The sequence below is a fragment of the Plasmodium relictum genome, assembly GCF_900005765.1.
Source record: "Plasmodium relictum strain SGS1 genome assembly, chromosome: 1".
NCBI lineage: Eukaryota > Apicomplexa > Aconoidasida > Haemosporida > Plasmodiidae > Plasmodium > Plasmodium relictum.
Genome location: NC_041679.1, coordinates 436,146 through 463,543, shown reverse-complemented (window position 1 = coordinate 463,543; position 27,398 = coordinate 436,146). Strand labels below are relative to the sequence as shown.

Here is a 27,398-nt window from a genome sequence, read left to right as displayed (position 1 = left end):
AAATAGCTACAATTTTTGTCCAATTATTATATAAAATTTTATAGAAATATTATAAATTGTTTTTTTTTTTTTTTTATAATTCAATTGTTCCATTTCTAGGAAATTTTATTCTAATATATGCCTATATGATATTTACATGCATTTTTTATATTAATATAATATGTGTGTAAAAATATGCCAGATTTTAATATCGTTGTATTTTTTTTTTTATTATTAATGCATAATAATTAATAATTATAAAAATTATTTTTAAATTAAATTTTTACCTCAAACTTTTATTTTAATTTATGTTTACTTTGTTATTATACTGATTAATTTGTTATATTTTATATTTCTTTTTTATAATTTTTAATGTAACATCAGTTAATGAAGAAATTTTATAAAAAAAAAATTTAATATATGTAATATAGTATTTTTTAAGATATTCTCCTAAATAATTATATTGTTAAATAAAATTTGAAAGATCATTTATAATTTTTTAATTGAAATTTCTAAGTATTAGAGAAAAAAAAAATAAAATAAAATAATGGACAATAAGCGAAAAATATAATAGAAATATGAAATAAAAAGAAAAAATAAAATTTTCATTAAAATAGTTGATTTAAATAAGAATTAAGGAAAGAGAGAGAAAAAAAAAATGAATTAACTATACATCGAAATAAAAAAAATATATATATATATATTTAGTGTGTATTTAATATACATATATATATATATATATATATATATATATATATATATATATATATATATATATATATTCAGTTTATATATTTATAAAAAAAAGAAAGATAGTATATATATATGTATACACACACATAATATAATTATGAACAATATTAAGGTGGAAGAAAAAATAGAGTTTATTTATTCATTACATAATGAAAATATACTTGACTTAATTGTAAATGAGGAAAATGAAAAAATAAATAAGTTAATTATTATAAAACACTATAATAAGAAAGAATATTATGTAAAAGAAATTAAAAATGAAGAATTTAACAAAAAATCTAGTTACTTAGTTATTTTTCTTTGCATTGAAAATCCTACAAATAGCTTCACAAATTTAATAAACAAGGAAGTTTTACATAACAGTACTTCAAAAAATAAAAATGATAGCAATTCATTTATAAAAAATAAAATAAAAAAGATAGAAAAAAAAAAGAATAATATACGAGATTATAATTCTTATAATAAATATGAATATGAAAACTCAAGGAATAAATATCCTCCTTTATTACGCAATTCTTCATGTAGTTCATATTTTTTTAAAAAGTCAAATGAAAAAAATTCAGAAAAAATAGTAAGCAGAAATGTCTTTTTACTTAAAAAAAAAATGGGAAAATATTTAAAAAATGCATATGCTAAATATATATATAAAAATAAACATATATATTTTTTTATTTTTAATAATGAAAATACGCACTATATAGATAGAAATTTAAGTATCAAAAAGTTTTTATTTTTTAAAAGTCAACTAGATACAAATTCTAATATAACTCTTTGTTATAAAAACAAAATAAATAATAATTTAACACAATTCTTTCTTATAATGAATAAAATTTACAAAGTTAAAAAAATTAGCTACTCTAATGATGATACACAGATAACCAAAAAAAAATCATTAGAATTATCTTATTTTAGCAAAGAAAAAAAGAAAAGGTTTTTGAATCCAATTTTTACAAATAGATTTATATCAAATAATAATAGTAAATTTATAAGGAAATGCGATATAAAAAGAAAAGACAATTTTCCATATAATAATAAAAAAAATATAAAGTACTTGAATAGAAGTTTTATATCTTATCATAATTCATTTTATAATAATAAAGGAATATATGATATCAGATGTAGAACATTTCCCTACTTATATGTTAATGAAAAAAATAAAATAAAAAAAAATTTTGAAGCTAATAAATTAAAGTATTTTAAAGATCATAATTTTTATAAATATAATGTTATAAGAGAAAATAATACAGCAAAAGAAAAAAAAAAAAAAAAAAATTATAATGATTTAGTTAATGATTCTAAAGAAAAAAAGAAAAATGTTTCTTACAAAAAAAATTTAAAGAATAAAAATAAAATTACTAATTTAAATGTCCTGAACAGTACTAAGAGTTCAGCTGTTTTAAGAAGCTATCCTAAGAAAAAAAAAATAAATAGAATTAATAATATTTTTTTAAAAAAAGAAAATAAAATCCACAACAATTATTTTGTTGAAAATTTAGGAAAATTTTGTAATTTAAACAAACATTTATATAAGAAAAAATCCTTCCCTTTTTCTAAGCATGATAACTATATACATAAAAATTATTTTGATTCGTCTTATTTTTCTACCCAGAGAAACTTAAGTTACGATTTTTACCAAAAAAAAAAAAACTATATTTACGAAAAAAAAAATGAAAATGTTACCAGAAAAAATAGTATGAATGAATATATAACTAAACTGTACCCAAAAAGAGGGGTAAGTATTTACTGCAATAAATACAAAAGAAAAAAAATCCATAACAAAAAATTTGAGAAATATAAATATAGTGAAAATGATATGAGAAATTTAAATAAAGTATATAGTAATAGTTTTAATAGAAGAAAAAATTATTTTTTTAATAGTGACAACTTTGAAAAGTTCCCTAAATTTCAAAGAATTAAAAATAAAGATAATAAAAAATATTTCTGCACAGATAACGCAAGGAATATTACAGTTCAAGCAAAAAGGAAATCTTATTTTGATAAATATAATAGTTGTAATAATAATAGAAATTTTTTCATAAAAAAAAAAATTTTTGATTATGAAAATGATTACAAGAAATTACCAAGTAAATATAATTATAATTTAAAAAAAAAAAAAATATATTTTTCTTTCCATAATTTTAGGAACTTAAATGAATTGAATTGTTCTAATATGAGAAAATATAATTCGAATAATGGAATTTTACCAAAAAATTATCAAATAAGATTAGAAAAAGAGAAAAATTTTAATAAAATGGATTGCAATTCATTAAATGCTATCAATAGTATAGATAAAAATAGGAAGTGTTCTATGAGTGAATTAAAGGCATTTAAAACAAAAAAAGAAAATGTACAAAATTATTTTAAAGATATTTCCTCTTCATTAGAGTACGATTCGTTTACTATAAATGATGAAAAGGGTTTTAAAAAAGACATGAATTTTTCTTTAAACTTAAAAAATCTACAAAATAAAACAGATTTTGAAGTAGAATTAAAAAAAATAAATATTTCAAAAGATGGACAAGCCAAATATAATTGTACAAACACTAGAAAAGAAAAGTTAGAGTTCGCTGGTAACCAATGTGATAAAATTTTTCAAAATAAGATATTCGTTAGTGGTTATAAATTTCTTTCTAATAAATTAAATATTGAAGAAAAAGGAATTACTCATATTATTAATGCTGCTGGATATGAATGTGTAAATAAGTATGAAAATATGTTTATGTATAGAACGTATTATTTAAAAGATGATATGCATGATGATATTTTTTATACTTTATTAGATTCTTTATATTTTATTAAAAACGCTTTAAAAGAAAATGAAAAAAATAAAATTCTTATACATTGTAATAAAGGAATATCAAGGTCAATAATTATTATAATTTTTTTTCTTATGAATGAATTAAATTTAAATTATTTTGATGCGTTTCAAATTGTGAAAAATAGTAGAACACTTTCAAACCCCAATATGAATTATATTACTCAATTGTTAAACTTATATAATATAAAAAAAACTGTACAGAACATAAATAAAGGACAAGAAAATCAACTTATTAAAGATAAAACAATAAATAAAAATATAATTAACAAAGATAATAACACATTATTATCGAATAATTTTCAAATATATAATGAACAAAATAAGGATAATAATAAAAATTACAATGATATAATTTGTCTTTTTAGAATTGATCTAGAAGGAAACTATCTATCACTTAGAAAATTAGACAATTTAGTTCATCATGATAGCGATAATGATTCTACTACTTTGATTGATAAAAGATTTAATTACATAATAGCTATTAATTTTAAGGATTATTATTTAATACTATTTGATGATGCTTATGAATCTATATTCCATTCAATATTTAATCATTTTGTTCATATTTCTAGCGATTTTTTTGGTAATGTGAACAAAACATGTATAATTAGGTCTCATTTCATGAACTTTTTCGAAAATTTAAAAATTAAAATTAAAATTATGAATAGTATTACCGATTGTGATAAACTTTTCTTAAATATCCAAAATTTTCTTAAAAGATCATAAATTTACTCTTTACAAATTAAGACATAATATTCTTTTTTTTTTTTTTTGTACTTGTAAATTCTCTTTTTAAAATATTTGGCTTTATGATGTATATATATAATATAATTTTTTTTTAATAACGAAAAATGTATTTGTATTTAAAATATAAAATATATTTTATTTGCTTATTTATTTATTTCCTTTTTTTTTTTTTCATCAATTATAATTCAATATGCTATATTCAAATAAATATTAGAAAGACAAAATTAAAATTATATTGATTCCTAATAGATTTTATCATAAATTTTTTCTTTTTGTTCACACAAATTAATAAATTTTTTTATGTATCCGATAGTGAATTTTACTTCAAAAAAGTATATATAATTTTATAATTAATTAAAAATGAATTTAAAAAGGTTTTATATTTTATGAATAGAAAAAATAAAAAATGTAGATAAAAAAAATTAAATATATGCGCATGTATATATATATATATATATACTCTTACTTTAAATAAATCCTTTACAATAAGGTTTTACTATTTTTAACGAAAAAAAAAAAAAAGGAAAGTAATTAAATTGACAATAAAAATATTTTCTGACATAAAAAAAGAAATAATAGAACCAATAATAAATAAAATAAACCTCAAAATAAATAAATAAATTAGAAGAATAATAAAAAGATATAAAAATAAAATTATATATATATTGTCTTAATTATAACAGTTTTATTTGTTTTAAGAAATTCCATATGAATATAGTGCATATATAGAGAAATTCGGGATATAATAGCATATAATCGTATATAAGTTAATATATATTTTCAAATTCATATTTATCTTCCTTTTTATGTTTATTTTATGGCCATTAAAGGAAAAGAATTATGTTTCTTATTTTGTTTTTCTATATAATAAATATTCCAATATATACATATATATTTAATTACATTCACTTAAAATTTTCAATATTATATTTTGTTTAATCGTTTTCACTTAAAATTTTTTTTATATTAAATGGTCTGAAGGGTATTCCATCTCCTTTATAAAATTTATTTTGAAATTCTACCCATTGTAACCTTAAAGAATGTAAAAAGCATTCCAATGTATCCATACATAATATAATAAGAATAGTTAATATAGAAAAAATCTGAACAAATATTATTAAGCTAATTAAAACAGATAAAAAGTTATCTTGCTTTAATGAATTTAAAATAGTCTGTTCAAAAAAAACATATGATAATTGTTGATGGGCTAAAGATAATGCCCATAATCGTAAATATGATGCCGTGTTACTAATAAGACCTAAAACAAATTCAATAGTTTCTATAAGTTGTTCTATCCATATCTCTGATATATTCTCTTCATGATGACTGTTTTCTGATATATGATCAGGTGATGAAATTAATAAATGCGCTTCCATTTCATGATCAGTTTTTTTACTTTTTTTTTTGGACAAATAATCATTTTCATTATCTTCAAACATATCCTTTCCAATTCTTTTATGCATAGATAATGATTTCATATGGCTACTACTTTTATTATTGTAATTGTGATTAAATGCATTGGTCATTTCTTTTTCTACATTTTCATTATATAGACATAAATTTTTTTTTTTATCTTTCATTATTTTATAAGTTCTTATTGCCGGTTTACCAATAAGCATAACTGGAATAGATATAACAAAAAGACTGAGGAGTAATGTCTCAATAATACTTTGATAAGAATAAAATTGATTATCTTTATCAATTTCTTTATGTAAATACATATTTATGATTGTATTAATTATCCCTTGTTTTTCATATCCTCCATAACCTGCTGGGGTTACCCATTTATAAATAATTAAAAAAACTAAATAACCAATAATACATATCATCATAACCAACTGAGGTATGAATTCAAAAAAGAAATCCAATTTCTTATTAAAATGTAATGTATTGAATCCTTTTATAATAGTTCCAAAGGTCATATGCAAAAATCCAATTATAACTGAAAATTTCATTTTAAACGAATTTATAAAAATTAATTCATTTTCTGCACCTAACCAATTTGAATCAAAACCAAATATATACGGATGTCTATATTCTATTTTTCCATCTTTCGCGATTAATTCCTTTCTTTTGTAATATTTTATATTATCTATTTCATTATTTTTCTCAAACATAGAAGAAAATAAATTTAGAGGCATTGAAAAGAAATCGTTATACAAAAATCCAGCATACACAGAGAAAAAACCCATTAATAATAGCATATATCTCCCATCAAAAAACATAGCAATCATTTCATTATTTTTCTTATTTTTTACTTTATTATGAATCAAAATCATAAATATAGCAAATAAAAATATACACATACCATGTCCAACATCTCCATACATTATTCCAAATAAAAAAGGAAAGGTAATGATAGTAGAAATGGCTGGATTCACTTCTCCATATCTTGGAACACCATATGTATCTATAATTATTTGATATGATTTAGTAAATTCATTTGTTTTAATATATGTAGGTGGTGAAATATTAGGTGTTAATACTTTATCTGATAATAATAATGCTGACACTAAGTCATTAGAAGATTTGTTTATTAGTATATGCCTAATTTTTTCTTCATCACTCGCGCTATACCAACAATCACAACGCAAAGTTATATCACTTCCTTCGAAATAATTCAAATTATTATAAATATGTCTTTCCTTTTTACAAAATAATTTCCATTCTTCAATAAGGCTATTTTTATTAGGTTCTACTACATTAATTAATACAAATATTTCATTTATGAAATATTCTTCATATGCTTTTAATGCTTTATCTTTGTCATTTATAATTTCTTTTAATTCTCGTAATCTTTTTTTAGCATATTCGTATGTTTTTGGCCAGTCATATGTCTTTACATCGTATGCTTTGCATATTTTCATAATTTTTTCGTAAATACTACTTTGAGCAGAACCTTGACAATAAACAACAAAAACGCTTTTCAGCTCATTTTTTTTTTTTTTATTATCTTTTTCATTTTCTTTATTTAGTAAAGGAGAGTTTAGAGATTCCGTTTCATTTATACTTATACTTTCTTCCATGTCCTCATCAATATTTTGAAAATATGTATATGCATTTCCTCTTAATGCTCTAAATATGGTTCTACTAAAACTTTCTTGATCTTTTGTTTTAATTACTCCTGATATATTAGTAAACATCATATTAATACCATCTTTCATTATATGAGTAGATAAAGAAATATTTTCTTCATTACTATCATCAACATGAATTGAATTTTCATGAGGATTCATATTTGTATTTCCTCCTTTAGATGTATCAGGTTTTAATTGATTAATAGCTGCTAAAATTACGTGTTTTTCTTCAATAGCATTGTTTCTTTCATCTACTAGATCTTTGTTATTATTGCAAAAACGAACGAATTGAACATACAACCTATTTAAGGATTCTTCAACTTGATCTAATTCATACATGTTATCATGCTCTAAAAAGTTATCTATTTTACTTTTTTTTATTTTTACATTAGGTAACTTGTTTATATTTTCTTCTAAAAATCTCAATATCCTTTCCATATCATCAATACGTTGTATGTATTTTTTATATTGTCTTTTCATAGTTTTTTCATTCATATCAACAAATTGTATATCTACTTCCTTTCCCAAGCAATCCAGATATTCTCTTGCCCTGTCAGATGGCAAAACAAGAGTACCATGTTTCATTATCTAAAAAGAAAAATATTTAAAAATATATATATATATATATATATTTACATTCTTTAATAAATATATTTTATAATAATAAAGATATAAATAACTTTTAATTTTATAATAAAAGATTGATGTAATTAGTTTAAAAAACTAACACATAAAATAAATATAAACATATATATATATATATATATTTATATAATACATTTAAAATTAATTTTTTAATTAAAATTTTATTAATTATAATTTTCTTATGAGTGAAAACATAATATTATTCTATTTTATATGAAGAAAAAACAATCTATATTATTTCATTATATTAAATTCTATATATTTTTTAAGCTTACTTCGGATCGAAATATTCCCATTTTCCTTAAAATATTAACAACAGATTTGTAAATTTAAATCTTGTAAATTAAATCATGCAAAAAATTTTACAAAATTACATAAGCAATCAATTATTCATTTATTAACTAAATTTAAAGTTTAAAAAAATATATTTTTTTTTTTTTCTGAAACTTTAATTTCTTCTAATAAAATAATTTACTATTGGTCTTGATATCATTTATAATATAAAAAAAAAGTGTATAATATTCAACAAATTCAGTGAATAAGGCCCTATAATTGTAAATTGAAATGAAAAATATATTTTCCAAAAGAAGATTATTGCTCCAAAAATGTTTTTTTTCTTACTTTTATTAAAATATTGTCAGTATTTAATGATCAAAAATTAATAAACTCGTAATTGAATATTTAAAAAAATACAAAAATATTTTGGTAGTTCCAAAAAAAAAAAAAATGGAGATATTGGCAGTACTTTAAATTTATAAATTTTTCATTTTACCTTTAATTTTTTTTTTTTTAATCTCAAATACACAAAATAAAAAAAAAAAAATAAAAGAATATAAATTAATTTTAAAAAGAAAATAAGAAGTAAATATAAAAAAATTAATATATTTACATCCTCTTTATTTAATCTCCGTTCTTAAGTTTTTTTCCTTTCCCTTTATTTTTATTTTTTTAAATTTCTCTTTTCTTATTATTCTTATTCTTCATTAATATATTTATTTCGTCTTTTTTTTTTTTTTTTTTATTATTTCCCTATTACTAAAATATTATTTTTTTTCATATAATATATATAGATTTTTTATGTTAACATGAAATTTCTTCTCTATATTCGATTCATTTATCTACATGCATTTCTGTGCTTTCATTATTTTTTTATATAAATATATCTGAATTAATTTTTATAGTTAAAAGCATAAATATGCTTATTTTTTATTTTTCACTTTTTATTCTTTTTACAAATTTGAAGTAAAAAAAAAAAAAAATATTAGCTAGCTCAATTTTTTTTTTTTTTGTTTGCTCTTCCCATTTTTGCATTATTTTTTATTTTTTCTTTATTTTATTTTTTTTTTTTTGTTTTTTTTTTTTTTGTTTTAAGTTTTAAAAGTTTTTTCTTTATTTTCTCCTTTTCTTCTTTTTTTTATACTTTTCCTTTTTTTTTTTTATGCTTTTTCTTTTACTTTTTCTTTTTTTTTAGTTTCTTCTTTTTACTTTTTCAGTTCAGTTTTTAATAAATATTTAAATGAATTCTTTACAATTTTAATATATTGATACTATTAAATAAGGATTATTAAAGTTTAAATATATGGAATACTAAATAGAAAATATATTTAATAAATAAATTATATGCATTTAAAAAAAATATATTCTTGAAAAACGTTAATCAATTCATGTTAAAAATAAAAAAGAAATAAATCCACTTTTCAATGTGCGGTCATCGAATGCACATTGCAAAAGAAAATCTCCAAAATGAAAAATAAAAAAATATAAAACAAAAAATTAGATGTACAGAAAAAAAGAAAATAAATTATAAAGAAAAGAAATAACAAAAAAAAAAAAAGGAAAAAAATGAAAGAAAGATAAAAACAGAAATTTTAAAAAATAGTATTAAGAAAATGAAATAGAGAACAAGAACAAAAAAAAAAAAAAAAAAATAATAATAAAATAAAATAAAATAAAAGGAAATTACTGATTAGAGTTAATTTTATATTTAATTGAAGAAAAATTTTTAAAAAATTATTTTTAAAGGTAAAAATATCATCAAACTAATTTAAAGAATGTGATGAATATCTATAATATTATTTATTAAAGATAGGCAATTAAAACTTCAAAATTATTTTAATATCTCATTTTTCTTTCTTTCATTACTTATCTAATTATTATTTTATTAAACATAATATTTCATTTTTAAATTAGTTATTTCATTTATAACGAAAAGGATGGGAAATATGTTTTAATGTTTATTGCTTATAATAAAATGTTTTTTTTGTAATCCTTATATTCATATTTTAATAAAATATATATACCTCTTTATTTTAATAGATTTTTCTTTTAAAATATAACGAATAATTTTGTAAACCTAATAATTTAAAAAAATTATATATATCACTTAAAGATCTTTTAAATGTGAGGTATCAACAGTATCTGGAAAGAATCCAATATTTTCACTTTGCTTGTTTAAAAGTTGATTGTTAATAGGATTCATTTTTTTGCATGTATCTAATAGTAGTTCTATGTGGAGTATATATTTTTTCATTTTCTCATTGTCTTCTGCATAGTCTAGCGCATCTAATAAATATAATTCGAATTCTTCTAACTGCTCAACACTTTTGATTATTGACTTAATTAATGGTTCCCTATTTTCACTCATGTCTAATGTTGTAGATAAAAATAATATTCTTGTAAAATTGTAAGTACCTTTATCATTTAATTTTTGTTGGGCTATAATTCTATCTTTTAGAGTTCTTAATATTTTTTCTGATATGCTCATTTCTTCTTTATCACTGATTTTATCATTCTTTACAAGCTTTGAGTGAGCTTCTATTATTTTATCATCAATGAATGTTAAAACATAAATGTCAATTGATTTTTTTTTAAACATTTCATTAATTATTTTATCTATGTTATCACCTGTTATTAAACGGGATATGAGATATTCAACTTTTTCTTTTGCCTTCTTTTTACGTATATTTATTATATATGGGTTCAAAAAATTCTGCATTTTTATAATATGATTTTGCTTTTCTTTTTCATTATATTTTTTGTATAAATGAATTTTATGATTTACAACTTCTTCATATACATCATTTTCACTAAGAGTATCTAGATATTTTTTAACACTATCATAATCAAAATCTTTCAATTTTTCTATTTCTTCAATTATTTTTTGTTTCTTGTCAACCTCTAAAAATAATTCTTTGTCTTTCATAAAATGCCCTGTCACCTTATCTACACTTCTTTCTAAAGTATTTAATTTGTTATTTCTTTTACATTTAAAAATATTACGGCAATTTAAATTAGCATTGTTCCTTAATTTAATGTGGTTAAATCCAAGAACATACCCAAATAAATGTTTTTTATGTAAATTAAAAGTAAAACAATTTTTTAATAAAATTATTAAAATAAAGAGTGTGATAATTTTTTTTCTAAATATAATTTTCATGCTAAAAACAATTATACAAAAAGATTAAAAAAAAAAAAAATATAAAAATTAAAACATTTTTAACAAATAATACTACTAATGGATATTTGAGAAATAATTTAGTTCTTCTTAAAATAATAAAATAATATTTTCATCTTCAATAAAAATATTTTTGAAAGATTTAATATCCCTTAATTATAATAGATTAAAAAAGAAAAAAAAAAAAATTAAACTATTTAATAGTATATTTTTTAATGCAAAATGTAGAAAAATATATTAGTCGAAACTTAAGTACTTATGTATTTATATATTTTAAAAAGCTTGTGAACATAATTCTTTTCTTTTTAATTTTTTTAAAGAAATTTAAAAATTATATGTATATATATGATAATAATAAAACTGATTTTTTTTTAATTTTCTTTTTATATTATTTTTTATAAAAAATATTGGAATAAAATATGATTCAAAATTTATATACACATATATTTAAATATTAAACTATATTCTTTTACCAATTTTTTTTTTTTAATAATTATCATTTTATTACTTTTACAACATTACGCAATGATTAGAATATTGATAATAACAAATTATTGAGAAGTTATAAAAAAAAAAATATATATATATTATATATATATATATATATATATATATATATATAATAATATAAAAAGTAATATAAAAATAAAAATATATGTATATTTAGATTAAAAACAATGAATAAAAAAAGTACATAAATTAATATTTTCATTAATAACATTATAATTTTTTCTTTTTTTCAGTGGAAAGTCGTATGCAAAATGTAAAGTTAGTAAAACCTTTGGTGATTGGAACATATTCCTTTTTGTTATCTCAACAAGTAAATATTTTTTTTAAGATAATATATATATATAAATAGATATATCTTATTTATTTATTTATATATTTTTTTTTTCCTTCTTTCTTTGTTTATTAAACTTATGAATAATTTAAATATCAGGAGAAGAGAAAATATGGAAATATGACTCATAAATGGACATGTTTATTAAGATGTCCCAATTCATCTGACATCTCTCTATTCATAAATAAAGTAGTCTTTGAATTAGATCCTTCTTTTATTTATCCCAAAAGAGGTTTTTAATTTTTTAATTTTTTTATTTACATTTTTATTTTATAATTAATTTTTATTTTTTTGTTTATATTTTTATTTTATTTTATTTTTTATAAGTTTATACACAACCACCATATGAAGTGAATGAAATAGGATGGGGTGAATTTTATCTACAAGTGAAAATTTATTTTGCTGATTCTACTTTACCACCTGTTAACATTATGCATTTTGTTAAGGTATTTTTATTTACATATTATATATAAATATCTACATACATACATTCAAATATATATATATATTTTTAACAGTTAAACACTGATTCAGATTCTACATATTCTCCCTGTGTTGTGAACGAGGTAATTATATTTAAAAATAATAACAAAATAAAATAGAACACTTCATATTAAGAAAAAAAAATATATATATATTTAATATTAAAAATTGCTCTTAGACATATGAGGAAATTATTTTTAAAAATCCGACTGTTAGTTTGTATAATAAAATTTTACAAAGTAATAATACAAAGGTTGCTCCTCATAAGTTTCAAGAGTATTGTAAGAAAAAAAAAAAAAAAAAAAAAGTAAAACAGGTAACTTTAAATATATATACACATTTATCATTTTATTTCTTTAATTTTTTTTAGTTATAAAATATGATTTTAAAGAAGAGAGTTATACAAAAACTTACCTTCAATTTCAATCGAAAGTACAAGAAGAAATTTGTGACTTAATGTCTGAAGCAACTTTATTATCAAAAGAAGTAACAAAAAAAAATAAAAAATAAATATAAAAATAATATATATATATATATAAAATAAATTTTTATTAATTTTACAAAAAAAAATTTTTTTTTTAAATAAATTTTATATCTTTTTTTTTTTTTATAGATTAATGAAGCACAACAAAAATATTTTGCAAGTATATATATTTTTCTTTAATATAAAAATATGAATAATTCATACATTATTAAAATTTTAAAAATATTCAAATTAATATTTACATATATATTATTATTTTACTTATTCATTCATTAATTCATTTCTTCTTTTTTTTTTTTTTTTTATATTTCAGTGAAGACAGAAATGGGTATAAGCAGTGATGAAAATTAGAGAAATAGCTTTTTTCTTTTAATTCTTTTCTTATATAGTTTATTATTATTATTTCATAGAATTTATTAAAATTTTGAATTATAAATTTTATTTTAAATTTTATTATAAAATCTTTCGTTTTTAATTATTTATTTTTTTTTAATAACTTTTTTGTAATACATAATTTTGTTGAGCATTATTTAGTATATATATTGTTATTCTTTCAACGTATTTAAGATTTAAAATATTTTATTTTATTGTTTTTTAATTCCTTTTCCATATAATAAAAAATTTTACTTTGATATTTAACTACATTTTTATCCTTTTTTTTTTTGTTTTTAAAAATTTTCATGTAACTTTATATGATTTTGTAAAAAAATACTTTTTAGTAAATTTACATTTTCATTAGTATTCAAGTTGAGATATATTTGAGATGATAATAAGTTATTAATTTTTCTAATTATTTCTAATTCATTATTTTTACATTGTATTTTTTCGCATTGCTCACAAAAATTAATTAAATTTTTTTTTTCTCTTATGCTCATATTCAAGGAAATAAAAATTGATTCTAATGATAAAGTATTAAATTTCACTTTTTCCTTTTCTTCTAAAATATTATAATCCATATCGTTACTCGAAGAGCTGTTATAATGAAAATAATTAAATGATTCATATAAATAATTTCTATTGACAAAAAAAAAAGGAAAACTATATTTTTTTATGTATTCTTTTTCTTCATTTAGATAAATTTGATTATCTGTTTCATAAACTTTTCCTTTTTCTTGTAAGTTTTTTTTTTCTGTTTTTTTATATAACCAGCTGTCTGATATATAGTTATATTGTTTCCATTTACTTTTCTTATTTATCAAGAAATAATTATTATTATTATTATTTTTTTCCTTGTATATTTTCTCAATATAATTTTGCTTATATATTAAAAGATGATTAAAATTTTCTTTAAAGGGGTATTTAAAATATTTAAAAAAAAAGATAAAAGAGTAAAAAAGCTTTAAAATCATATAATTATTTGAATTACAAAAAAAAAACATGCAGAAATTAGATTTACAGTATTTCTTTTTTTCTTTTTTTAAATTATTCAAAAAATAAGAATTCCAATATATCTTGATTTTCTTATAAAAAGTAAAATAAATAATTAAATTGGATTTATGTTGAATTATGTTAATATTTTTAAAAAAATTAATGTTGTCATTCGGTATTAAAAAAAAATAATTTTTTTCACTTTTTACAATTTTCATTTTTGTTACTAATTTTTTGAAATATATTTTTAAATAAACATCACTCTTACTACTATTTTCATTTTCAATAATTTTTATATCCTTTCCATAAAAACCTTTAATATTTAATTTTAATATTTTACTTTTTTTATTTTTTTTTTTATACTCATGTATTTTTTCTAATTTTTCTTTTTCTTGTTGTTCACAACTATTTAAATTATTTATATATTTAGTGTTGCCATTGTATAAGATATTCTTATCATGATAATATTCGTTAGAATTCATGTCTTCATCATTCATATGAAAATTTTCATTTTCGTTGTATTCATTTAAGCAGTTATTATTGTTGTAATTACTTTCACTGTTTTCATCACTGATACATTTTATCGAATTATTGGGTTTTGTTAGGTTAATATTTATGCTGGTATTTTGGTTTTCATTTTCTTTTTTTCTCAAAGAATTACATATATAATAGAAATCATAAACTTCTAATTTCAACTGATATTTAAAATAATATAAATAATTGTAATCAGAATAGTTGCATAAGCTTATACACAATCCTTTTTTACCGTATCTACCACATCTACCTGACCTATGAATATATGTTTCTTTACTTTGAGGTATGTCAAAATTTATAACTAAATCGCAAATTATATTATCTATTCCTCTACTCATTACATCAGTACAAACTACTATCTTGATTTTATTACTTTGGAAATTTTTAAAATGTTCTATTCTTTCATTGTGTTCAATTTTTGAACTGGTATAATATGATGATATATCAAATTTATTTAGCATCTTTGTAATTTGTATTCCCTCATATGTGTTATTTATAAATAAAAAACATTGATTAAATTTTATCTCATTAATTATCTTTAGTAATACTTTCATTTTATATTTTAGCTCTTCTTTTTTGTTTAAGTTTTCGTTATTGATTGTTATAAAACAATGTTTAATATTTAATAAAACAGGTGAATTTGATTTTTCATCTGAATTAAGGATTTCTTTATTTAATTTTATCCTATCTTCTTTTATTTTTATTTCATCTGGCACGTTATCCTTTTCCTCGATAATTTTTTTTTCATGAGTATTTTTTGTTATTTCATTAACATGATAATTTATTTTATTTTTTTTATTTCCGTTCGAGTGAATAATTAAAGATGTGCAAGTTTGAATAAATTCAAAATCTCTCTGTTTATTAGTGTAATTCGGGATTTTTTCTTTTTCTTTTATCATTTTTTTTATAATATACCTAATTATATCACTTTTACAAAATATGCTTTTAACTTGTAACATTTCTTCTACAGCTCTTATACTATTAGAACTTTTATTATTATTCCTATACTTTTTTTTTTTTTTTTTTTTTTTTTTAATTTTTTTATTACTTAGTTTTAAAATTTTATGTTTACTATCTCCAGTTTTATTGAATTCGTTGTCTTTCTTTATATACATTACATTTTCGTCTTCATATTGATTTTTATTCATTTTATCATAGATTTTGCTATTCATTGTTCTTTCAATTTCATAACTAATTATATTATTAGTTTTATTTTCTATGTTATTTTCTAATATTTTATTATTGTCATCTTGATATAGATCATTTTTAAATTGAAATTCTTTAATCAAGCTATCTTCTTTTAAAAAATTGCTTAATTCAGTTAAATTAGTACTTTTTAATTTAGATAAATAATTTTGATCATAGCAGTTTACATTTTTTATAAAAGATAAAATAAGAGAATCAAGAAAAGTTGAACTGTAGCATAGTATCTGAATTTTTGAAGTTATTAAATAATTAAAAATAATTTTTATTTGGTCATCAAATTGCTCGTCTAAAAGAGCGTCAATTTCATCAATAACAAGTTTTTTTAATAAAATATTCACTATTTTTAAATAAGACAATTCGTAAATTTTATTGTATTTTTCGCTTTTTAATTTCATTTTTAATTTTTTCAAAATACTCAAAATATGTTTTAATCTTCCAGGTGTAGATATAATAATATTAGGTAAGGAAACAAAAATATTTATTACATTTTCAAATACATTTGTTCCACCATATAGTATTATTGATTTTATTTTAAAGTATATTTTTTCAGAGTATTTAAAGTCGTCTTTTTCATTTGAATTGTCTATTGAATTGTTAACCGAGTTATTAGTATAGGAACAATCATAATCTTTTATATATTTTATATTATCAGATATTTTTTTAATGTTATCATAAAGTTGTACACATAATTCACGAGTTGGTACAAGTACTATACCGAAAAAAAATAATGATAAAAAAAACAAATCATCATTCAAAAAATTATTTTTTTTATCGTCTTTTACATAATTTTCTTTCTCTTTCATATTATCTATGTTGAAAATTTTCCATTTTTCTTCACTTACTTTACTTTTCAAAAATTTTTGCATTTTCAAAAATATTTGACTTATTAAAATTATACATATTGATAAACTTTTTCCTGTTCCATTTCTTGATTGAATAATTAAATTTTTTTTATTTAAAGCTTTTTTTAGAGATAATGATTGTATTGGTGATGGGTATATGATATTCATAAGTTTTAAACTACATATAACTTGTTTAGGCAAATTTAAATCATAAAATGTACTTTTTTCCTTTTTTTCATTGTTTTCATTCTCGTTAAGTAGTTCATTTAAAGAATTAATAGAAAGTGGGTAATTATTCATTTTCTTATTTTCAATATAAATAAAATAATATGCGATTTTTAATATAACACATTTTTTTCAATTATTTAAATATTTGAAACTTAAAATATTTTAATTTTTCAGTTATATATATATACATACATTTTTGCAAATACTATTTTTTAAATTATAATAACATTATTATTTGATTCTTAACATTTCTAAATAAAAATTTTAATTATACATATAAAAAAAAAAAAAAAATAAATTTTACAACATAAAAATTAATTTATTTTATATTAAAAAACATATAAAATATTTTGTTACTTATAATACATAGATAAAATTTATTTAGAAAAATTTTATAAACATGTATTTTTCTATATAGAATAAAATATTGAATAAAAAAAAAGAAATACATTTATATAACAATTCTATCAATATTATGCGAAAATTATAATTATATCTTTCTTAACTTTTAAGAAGATAATCTTGATTTATTTTTTTTTATTTCAAATAAAATTTTTTTTGTTATAAAAATAAGACTTAATTTCCCAAGATTTATTTTATTTATAAAAAAAAAAAAACAAATGAAATTAATAAATGTAATTAAATTTAATTATTTTTTATTTCTAGCTATAATAAAATTTTAAATTCGAATATACATGAATAATAAATAGAAATATAGAAATTATAAAAAAATGTTTTATAAAAATACAAATTATGTTCAAGACTATGAATAGAATCAAAAAAAAAAAAAAAAATAGGATTAAATTTTAGTTAAAATATTAGAAAAAAAATAAATATTTCATCATTTATAATATTTATTCTTTGGTATTTTTTTTTTTTTATACAATACTCATGAAAAGGCATAGGTAAGATTTATATATATATATCCTTTATTTTTTTTTTTAATAAGATAGTATTATAAATGGAGCTTGTCTAAAGCTTTTTTTCTTTGGAATAAAAATATTTTAAAATTCTAAGAATATTTTATTAAATAAACTTACTATTAAATATTCTTTTTTTTCTTTTTTTTCTTTATTTTTTTAATATTTGTCAAAATTTTTATAAATACATATTAACTAAAAATAATAATAGAAATAATATGTATTTCTCCAATGTAAAATGATAATCCAGGAAATTATCGGAAACTATATATTTTTTTTTAATTTAAAATTATAATATTAATAAAAAAAAAAAATAATAATAGAAAAGAAAATAAAATATAAAAAAAACTAAAAAAAAAAAAAAATTAATAAAGAAAGTGATAAAAAAAAGATAGTAAAAATATAATAATAAGAATTATAATAACGAATTAAAAAATTATTATTACTTATAATAAATTATGGATAATAGGGATAATATATATGAAAAGTAATTGTAGACTATTATTAAAATTGAAAAGAATAAATAAATTTTATAATTTTTTTTTTTCTTTTCCTTTTTTTTTTTCTTTTAATTGTTTATGACAATGGATACAATACAAGATGAAAATATAAATGAGCAAGCCATAAAAACTACTAAAAGAAAAAACCAAAAAGTTGGTACAAGAAAAACTGTTAAAGAAATAGAAATAAAAGAAGAAGATAGTCAATATTTTCATCGTAATTTTAAATTAATTTCGTTATCATTAGGATATATTGTAAATACTTTCTTTTATTTTTTATTTATTCACATTTCTAGTAAAATTCTAGACAAATTCGTACATATCTTGTCAAAAATATCAGAATATGATTATAATGATAGTTTAATAATAGGATCAATTAAAATTATAATTACTTTATCAATCTGGTATAAATATTTTTCTGGAGGTTATGATGGAGATCCATTTTTTCATTTTTTCAAACATAATTTTAAATTAATCAATAAAAGTAAATGAAATAAATAAATAATTAGAATAAGAAAGAATTTTAGTATTAAGTATGTGTTACAATAAATTAATTTAAATTTAAAATTAATTTATATTAATTTATATTTTGTTTTTTTTGTTTTTTTTGTTTTTTTTTTTGTTTTTTTTTATATAGGAGAAGCATATGTAATTTTTTTTTCAAATATAATTGGAACGTTTATATATATTACAACTTTAAAAATTATTAATAGAAAACATATAGATTTTCATTTAAGTAACATAATTATTGAATATATTCAGAAAAAAAAAATTTATAAAAATAAATCTTTTTTGACTGCTTTTATATATCCAAAACTTCCGAATTTTTTAAAAACAATTATTATGAATATTTTAATTTTATCATGCCCTTATAGTAGTTTAGGAAATAAATATATTGATAGAATTTTTATTAATAATGTTGAATTATATTCTTCTATAATAATGGATTTTTACTTAAATGAATTTATTTGTTCTTTCTTGAGTTATGTTTTATTGTACATTTATTTATTTACAAAAGATAATTTGTCATACCCTATTCAAATTAATTTAATTTTTACACAATTAATTTTTTTATTTTCAAATGAAAGTAGTCATATTATAGGTGGCCCTTTTATGAGTTTGAGTTGGATAATTAATGATTTTATACAAAAAAAATTTAAATTGCTTTTTTTATTTTTTTTAATTGTTTCTCATTATTCTGGTTATAAATTAGCTAGTTTAATTTTAAAAAAACCTCATTTATCACTATTAGATGCAAACAGTTATTATCAAAATATTGATTACGAAATATTACAAGATAACTTAACTGAATATGGGAAAGTAGACATTTCGTTAATAATGAATGAACACATTAAGGATAGCAATGTAGTAGATTCTTATTTAGGTAGATTTTTTCAAAAGATTCTTAATTTATATTTATTAAAATTGTCAAATAAAAAGAATAACTAAAATAATATTAACAAATCAATTATATGAGCATATACCCATAAGTTTAATTTGATATAGAAAAAGTACTAGTAAAAAATAATTTTAAATGATATTTAATATTATTATTTCCTAATACGCATATACATTTTTAATGATTTTTTATATATTTATTCTTTTTTTATTATTTTATTTTATTATTATTATTTTTTTTATTTACATAAATTAAAACTATTCACCTTTTGGTTACTTTGCCTTTTCATTATTTCTTACAATAAAATATTATAATTTTTAAATTAAATGAATATTCTTTATATCTATATCTATATCTATATATATATATATATATATATATATATATATATATATGTACATCTTTTAATGATTTCATACACTTTAAGCATACACAACTTTGACTATTTTAATTGCATATATACCTGCTTATTATACATTTAATTATTTTATTGAATATTAAATTAATAAAAGAAAAAAAAATAACAGTAAATGATTTTTCTTTTGTTTTCTTTTTTAAAGTTAGATAAAATGAGATAAGAACAAATATTATTTTTATAGTATTTTTTTTTTATTTTTAACTTAAATTATTTTACAAACAAAATTTTCATTTATTTGTAATGTTAATTAAGAAAAAATATATAAGAAATATATAAGAAATACATAAGCTTTGTTTTTCTAATTAATAAAAGTAATCTTATTACTTTTTATTTGAAAAAAAAGGAAACTACTATATATATATATATATATATATATATATACATTTATAGATGAGCAAATTACATTTCATATTTATTTTTTTCTTAGTAATTTTTGAGTTTTTTTTTACTTAATTTACAACTATGTAAATATTTTGTAAAATTATTTGAAGTAGGAAAAGTATTCTTTTTAAAAAAAAAAAAAAAAAAGGATAATAAGTAGAAAGGAAAAAAAATAATTATTTTTTAAAAATAAAAATGGTATTAGAGAAACTAATAATTTTTTCCATATATGTATCCTATAAGTTGATCCATATATAATGCATTTCTAACTTTAAAAAAAAAAAAAATAAATAAAATTAAATTTAATGAAATTAAAATAAAAATGTAAAAATAATAATAAAAAAAAAAAAATGATAATAAAATAAATTTATATTAATTAAATATGAATTAATTTATTACTAATTTGTTTATTTTACAAAATTTTTTTTTTTTTGTTTTTTAATAAAAATGAAAAATAAAAATAAGTACGATTATCTATTAAAATTATTACTAGTAGGTGATTCCAGTGTAGGTAATTGTTTTCTATTTTTCTATTTAATTTTTCTTAATTTTATTTTATATATCCTATTTTTTTTTTTTTTTTTTCTTTTCTTATCTTCATTTTTAATATATTATTATAACTATGATTTTTTTTTTTATATTTCTATTATAGGAAAAAGTAGTATACTATGTAGATACTCCGATAATCAATTTGAAGAAAAAGTTTTATCAACAATAGGTTATTATAAAAAAAAAAAAGAGAAAAGGAGAATAAATACAAAGTTGTTATCCGTTTGATGTTTCAAGTTAAATCATTATAAATTATTTTATATATTATTGATTTATTTTTTTTAAGGTATTGATTTTAAGGTAAAATATTTAAGAATAGATAATAAGACAATAAAAGTAGGTATTTGGGATACAGCTGGCCAAGAAAGATTTCGGACATTGACTTCTGCTTATTACAGAAATGCACATGCTATTATTCTTGTATAGTATACAAAAAAAAAAAAAAATAAAATAAAAAAAATAAAAAATAATAAATTATGAAAATTTGAAAATATATTCTAACATTATATATATATATATATATATTGAATAATATTCGAAATTTACAGTGACTGTACTGTTAGGGAATCATTTGATAACTTAGATGTGTGGATACATGAAATTGATAAGTATTCAACAAATAAAAACGCAATAAAAATGTTAGTAGCGAATAAAATTGATAAACCGAATCATGAAGTAACAAAAGATGAAGGAAAAAATTTTGCTTTTGAAAATAACATGTTGTTTTGTGAAACTAGTGCTAAGAATGATATTAATATAACATATTGCTTTGAAGAATTGATCCAGCAAATATTAAATAATCCATCTTTATTAGAATTAAGTGTTGTTACTAAAAATCTTAAATTAGGAAAGAAGGAAGAAAACAGATCTAATTGTATTTGTTAATGAATAAGTTTTTTCTCATTTCCTTTTATATATATATGTACTTACGTATTTTGCTGCGTATCCTTTTTTTTTTTTTTATTTCTACACATTTTGTTAATCTTTTTTTTTTCTTTCATTTTTTCATATACATATTATTTTAAATATTATATATATATTCTTTCCCTGATATATTTTATTATATGTTTATTGTTTTTTTTTTTTTCTATTATTTTGCACTTTTTAATATTTTATAAAACTTTATTTTTCCATTTTTGTCTATATTTTGATTATTTATCTTATTTGTGAGTGAATATGGATTTTTCTCTTAGATATTTACGTTATTTTTAAAAAGATAAAAAAAAAAAAAAACATTTAGTATTATTTAACTAAATATTTTTTATTTTATTTAAGCTTTTTTTTTTTTTTTTTTTTTTAAATACTCTTTAATAAAATATATTGAAATCAATTTAAATATCTATAGAATTTATATATAATTTTTTTGTTATTTTAATATATTTTATTTTTTTTTTTTAATGTTATTAATAGATAAAATTTTTTAAAATTATAATATTTCTTTTTCTTTTTTTTTTTTTTGATTATTATACTTGGATTTTTCTCACAAATTAATAATTAATTATGCATTCGCTAAATGCTTCAAAAAAAAATTGTTTTCATTTAAAAAAAAAGGAAAAAAAAATTATAGGGGAAATTTTTTTTATTTTACTTTTTTAATTTTAAATATATCCTTAATATTATATTCATTTTTAACTTTTTTAATACTTTTTTTTTTTCTCTTGATATATAAGTATACTTTTTTAAATAACTCTACATTATTATGATGGAAAGGAGAGGTTATTTTATTATTAAATTTTTTCTATACTTTTAATTTGAAAATATTGAAAATATAAATTCAATATTAAAATTTTTTTTTTTTTAAATTGTTAGAATGAGAATTAATATATTAAACAAAGAATTATCTTATACTTCAATAATTCGCTTAAAAAATGGATATAGAAAATTTTCCTTATTTCAAAATAAACTTCTAAATCTGAAAACAAATGATATAATTTACAGAAATAATATTGATATAGTATCAAAAAATGATTTTTTTTTTTATACCATTTTAAATGTGGATAGATATAAATATTTTTTACCATATGTATCTGTAAGCAATCATAATAGAAAAGAAAAATTAGTTATAATCAAATTTTAATAAAATATTAACAGTGAAAATATATAAAATTCAAATTTAATAAAATATGATATATTTTAATTATATATATTAATAATTATTTCCCACTTTAGGATAGCAAAATAACAGAGAAAAATAAAGAGTATTTTAAAGCTATTTTAGAAATTGAGAATATTTTATTTAAAGAAAAATATACTTCATTGATACATTTTAAATATCCATCAACTATCACAGTAACTTTTTTTTTAATAAAGATAATTTGTCTTGTTTCTTTTTTCTTTCTAATATTTTTTCATTATTCTATTTTGTTCAGGTTTCTAGTGAAGATACTAATGTTTTTCACCATTTAGTATGCTATCCATTAAAAAAATATATTAAAAAAATATCAAATAATTTATATAACTATTTTTAATTAAAATTATAATATATTTTTTTATTTTATATATATTTTTTCTTAATAGCTGTAAATGAAATATATTACAATTTTTTTCTTAATATACGTAATTTTATATATCTAAAAATATTATGGTTAATTTTTCACTTTATAGATAACAGAATGGAAAATAAAAGAAAAAAAAAATTGTATAAACATTGATTTTTATATAAATTTTAGAGTAATAATATATATATACATTTTAAATAAATATAGATATGTAAATATATATTAATTTATTAACCAAATAATTTTTTTTTTATAATTTTTTGGTTTCTTTTTAGTTAAAAAATAAAATATATCAAAATTTTATGAATTTATACATTAAAGAACTTGGGAAAAAAATATTGTATTCTTTTATCAAAGAATCAAAAGAAAATGGATTAAAAAATATAGATGTTTTAAAATATATAAAATAATTAAAAGATATATTTATTGAACTTTCTTATATATATGTATATATACCTTTTTTATTAAATTTTTTTTATACTATTTATTTTTTTTTTTTTTTTTGAATTTGTTTTTAAACCTTATGAAATGTTTCTGAATTTTTTATTAAAAAAGCCGACTAATTTTTTTTATTAAAATAAAAAATAATTTAATAAAAATTTTTGATAAATAAAAAATTATATAGTTAAAACAGTCGATAAAAAAAAAAAAAAAAAATATCATGTGTATTTATGTACATATCTATTAAAAATTTTAAATTTTTTGTTGAAAAAAATTTAAATATATTTATTTTCTTTTATATTTAAATAAATAATATATATCAATACACATGAAGTAAAATTATGTAGTTCATATATATATATATATTTTTTTTTTTTTTTTAATTTACTATTATATATAGAATGTGTTTTTTTAAGTTTTTTGTTTTCAAAAATAATATATTCTATTAAAGAATTTTTTTATTTCATTAGGAAAAAAAAGAAAAAAATATATATATACATATAAATATATATGTATAAACGTGTTTAATATTGTTTTCAAACAAAAAAATAATCAAAAAAAAAAAAAAATTTATTAGAAAAACTACATATTATTAGATTAAATAAAAAAAAAATGGTGAGGCCATCACAAAGTATGTATGATAGACACTTGACTATATTTTCTCCTGATGGGAACTTGTACCAAATAGGTAAGTATTATATGTATTAATAAATTCATATATTCTTTTTTGACTTATTTCTATTCATAATATTTCTTTTTTTTTTTATATGTATTAACGTCTTTCCATATTTCCTCATATTTATTTTTTTTTTTTTTTCAGAATACGCTATAAAAGCAGTGAAAAATACTAATATAACTTCTATAGGAGTTAAAGGAGAAAATTGTGCTGTTATAATTTCTCAAAAAAAAATGGCAACACAATATATATCTCAAGATAAATTACTAGATTATAATAATATAACTAACATATACAATATAACAGATGAAATAGGATGTTCAATGGTAGGTATGCCAGGTGATTGTCTAAGTATGGTTTATAAAGCAAGATCAGAGGCTTCTGAATTTTTATATCTTAATGGATATAATGTGAATGTTGAGACATTATGTAGAAATATTTGTGATAAAATTCAAGTATATACACAACACGCTTATATGAGATTACATGCTTGCAGTAAGATTTATATTTACGCATATATATATTTTTTTTTTGCAATTTGTTTATTTTGTAAACAGAAATTATTTAATATTATATAAATTCCTAGTTTATGGCAAAAAATTTTCACTTTCATCCATTTTAATTAAAAAATTGAAGAAATAGCTATTAAAAGAAAAAAAAATGTTCATAGAATTAATAAATAAAAAAATATGAACAAGTAATATTACTATGTAAATATATACAAACATTTGTACAATTTTTTTTTTTTTTTAAAGGTGGTATTATTATTGGAATGAACGAAGAAAATAAACCTGAACTTTACAAATTTGATCCATCTGGTTTTTGTGCAGGATATAGAGCTTGTGTAATTGGAAATAAAGAGCAAGAAAGTGTATGCATATTAGAAAGATTATTAGAAAAAAGAAAAAAAAAAATTCAACAAGAAACATTGGAGGAAGATATACAAAATACAATTGTTTTAGCTATTGAAGCACTACAAACTGTTCTTGCTTTTGATTTAAAGGCAAATGAAATTGAAATGGCGATTGTATCAAAAAATAATCCTAATTTTACTCAGATAAGTGAAAAAGAAATAGATAACTACTTGACTTATATTGCAGAAAGAGATTAAAATATACAGATAGATAAAATAATGAAAATGAGAAAGAACAAGGTAAATGCTATCGTTTGATTATCTAAATAATTAATGTATAAAAAAAAAAAAAATAATAAAAATAAATATAAAATTTAGAATAATAAAAAAAAAAAATATATAATATTTTTAATTTTTTCATGTATGCCATTTTCCATTTTTAATTATTTTTTCAAATACCATCCCATTTCATGGCATTTTTATATAATAAAATTTTTTTTTTCAATATATATATGTATATATATATACGTTTTTTAAAAAAAAAAAAAATGTTTCTACTTAAATTAGCTGACTAAATCTAACACATAGTCTTAAATTTATTTAAACAAAAAATACACATATATATATATATATATATATAAACACTAAAAATTATTATATGAAAGTAAAGATTAAAATAAAGAAGGAAAAACAAATATAAAAACTAAAAATTCCATATATATATATATATATATATATATATATATAAAAGCAAACATTAAAAAAAAAAGAATATTATTAATAATATTATTTTATTCTAATTAAACAAAATTTTTTATATTTACATATTTATATAAAAAGATTCTAAATTTAATGCCTTACAAAAATATAAAAAAGGAAAAATAAAATTTAAATAAAAGAAAAAAAAGAAATTTTAACTTGTACATTTTTTTCTTCTTTAAACAAAATATATATATATATAAAGTTGAATTATAGGCAACAACATATAGTTTTTGTTATTTCATACATTAATATATATTCAAAATAAATCAACATAATAAATAAAGAAAATAATAATAGTATCATTTTTTTAAAATTATAAAATTTTCAAAATTTTATTCTGTATAAACTCTTTAAAAATAAAAATATGAAACTCATTATAATAAAATCTTTATATAATACATTGTAATTTATCTAATGCTATCCTTTCATTTCTTAGTTGTTATTTTTAAAGCTTCTATTTTGAGAATATATGCTCCTTTTATTATATAATTCACCAGAATTCGAATTAAAATTATTATTTATCATATTATTATTTAAACCTA

General features: G+C 17.6%; 9 protein-coding genes across 9 annotated transcripts; 6 read left to right on the top strand and 3 right to left on the bottom strand.

Moving 5' to 3' along the window:
• Positions 1-829: 829 nt before the first annotated feature.
• PTP2 (protein tyrosine phosphatase, putative) lies at positions 830-4,276 on the top strand (the record flags this gene model as incomplete). The annotated part of the gene is made up of 1 exon (XM_028679123.1): positions 830-4,276. The coding sequence occupies one exon, from the start codon at positions 830-832 to the stop codon at positions 4,274-4,276; it is 3,447 nt and encodes a 1,148-aa protein (XP_028531473.1).
• A 956-nt stretch (positions 4,277-5,232) lies between these two features.
• Positions 5,233-7,959, bottom strand: PRELSG_0111200 (vacuolar proton translocating ATPase subunit A, putative; the record flags this gene model as incomplete). The annotated part of the gene is made up of 1 exon (XM_028679112.1): positions 5,233-7,959. The coding sequence occupies one exon, from the start codon at positions 7,957-7,959 to the stop codon at positions 5,233-5,235; it is 2,727 nt and encodes a 908-aa protein (XP_028531472.1).
• A 2,443-nt stretch (positions 7,960-10,402) lies between these two features.
• On the bottom strand, positions 10,403-11,455 carry PRELSG_0111100 (conserved Plasmodium protein, unknown function; the record flags this gene model as incomplete). The annotated part of the gene is made up of 1 exon (XM_028679100.1): positions 10,403-11,455. One exon carries the CDS (start codon positions 11,453-11,455, stop codon positions 10,403-10,405), a length of 1,053 nt encoding a protein of 350 aa, XP_028531471.1.
• A 651-nt stretch (positions 11,456-12,106) lies between these two features.
• Positions 12,107-13,632, top strand: PRELSG_0111000 (gas41 homologue, putative; the record flags this gene model as incomplete). Its single annotated transcript, XM_028679089.1, has 9 exons — position 12,107; positions 12,217-12,293; positions 12,414-12,546; positions 12,642-12,760; positions 12,833-12,880; positions 12,976-13,078; positions 13,168-13,283; positions 13,411-13,441; positions 13,595-13,632. Coding segments are annotated over 9 exons (666 nt in total).
• A 317-nt stretch (positions 13,633-13,949) lies between these two features.
• On the bottom strand, positions 13,950-17,531 carry PRELSG_0110900 (RNA helicase, putative; the record flags this gene model as incomplete). The annotated part of the gene is made up of 1 exon (XM_028679078.1): positions 13,950-17,531. One exon carries the CDS (start codon positions 17,529-17,531, stop codon positions 13,950-13,952), a length of 3,582 nt encoding a protein of 1,193 aa, XP_028531469.1.
• Positions 17,532-18,957: 1,426 nt separating this feature from the next.
• On the top strand, positions 18,958-20,328 carry PRELSG_0110800 (conserved Plasmodium membrane protein, unknown function; the record flags this gene model as incomplete). The annotated part of the gene is made up of 2 exons (XM_028679067.1): positions 18,958-19,363; positions 19,517-20,328. 2 exons carry the CDS (start codon positions 18,958-18,960, stop codon positions 20,326-20,328), a joined length of 1,218 nt encoding a protein of 405 aa, XP_028531468.1.
• A 1,196-nt stretch (positions 20,329-21,524) lies between these two features.
• Positions 21,525-22,511, top strand: RAB18 (ras-related protein Rab-18, putative; the record flags this gene model as incomplete). The annotated part of the gene is made up of 4 exons (XM_028679056.1): positions 21,525-21,588; positions 21,730-21,795; positions 21,913-22,051; positions 22,175-22,511. The coding sequence occupies 4 exons, from the start codon at positions 21,525-21,527 to the stop codon at positions 22,509-22,511; spliced, it is 606 nt and encodes a 201-aa protein (XP_028531467.1).
• Positions 22,512-23,436: 925 nt separating this feature from the next.
• On the top strand, positions 23,437-24,534 carry PRELSG_0110600 (conserved Plasmodium protein, unknown function; the record flags this gene model as incomplete). The annotated part of the gene is made up of 5 exons (XM_028679045.1): positions 23,437-23,649; positions 23,796-23,915; positions 23,996-24,031; positions 24,231-24,296; positions 24,400-24,534. 5 exons carry the CDS (start codon positions 23,437-23,439, stop codon positions 24,532-24,534), a joined length of 570 nt encoding a protein of 189 aa, XP_028531466.1.
• Positions 24,535-25,177: 643 nt separating this feature from the next.
• Positions 25,178-26,352, top strand: PRELSG_0110500 (proteasome subunit alpha type-6, putative; the record flags this gene model as incomplete). The annotated part of the gene is made up of 3 exons (XM_028679034.1): positions 25,178-25,253; positions 25,386-25,736; positions 25,997-26,352. 3 exons carry the CDS (start codon positions 25,178-25,180, stop codon positions 26,350-26,352), a joined length of 783 nt encoding a protein of 260 aa, XP_028531465.1.
• Between the last annotated feature and the right edge of the window lie 1,046 nt (positions 26,353-27,398).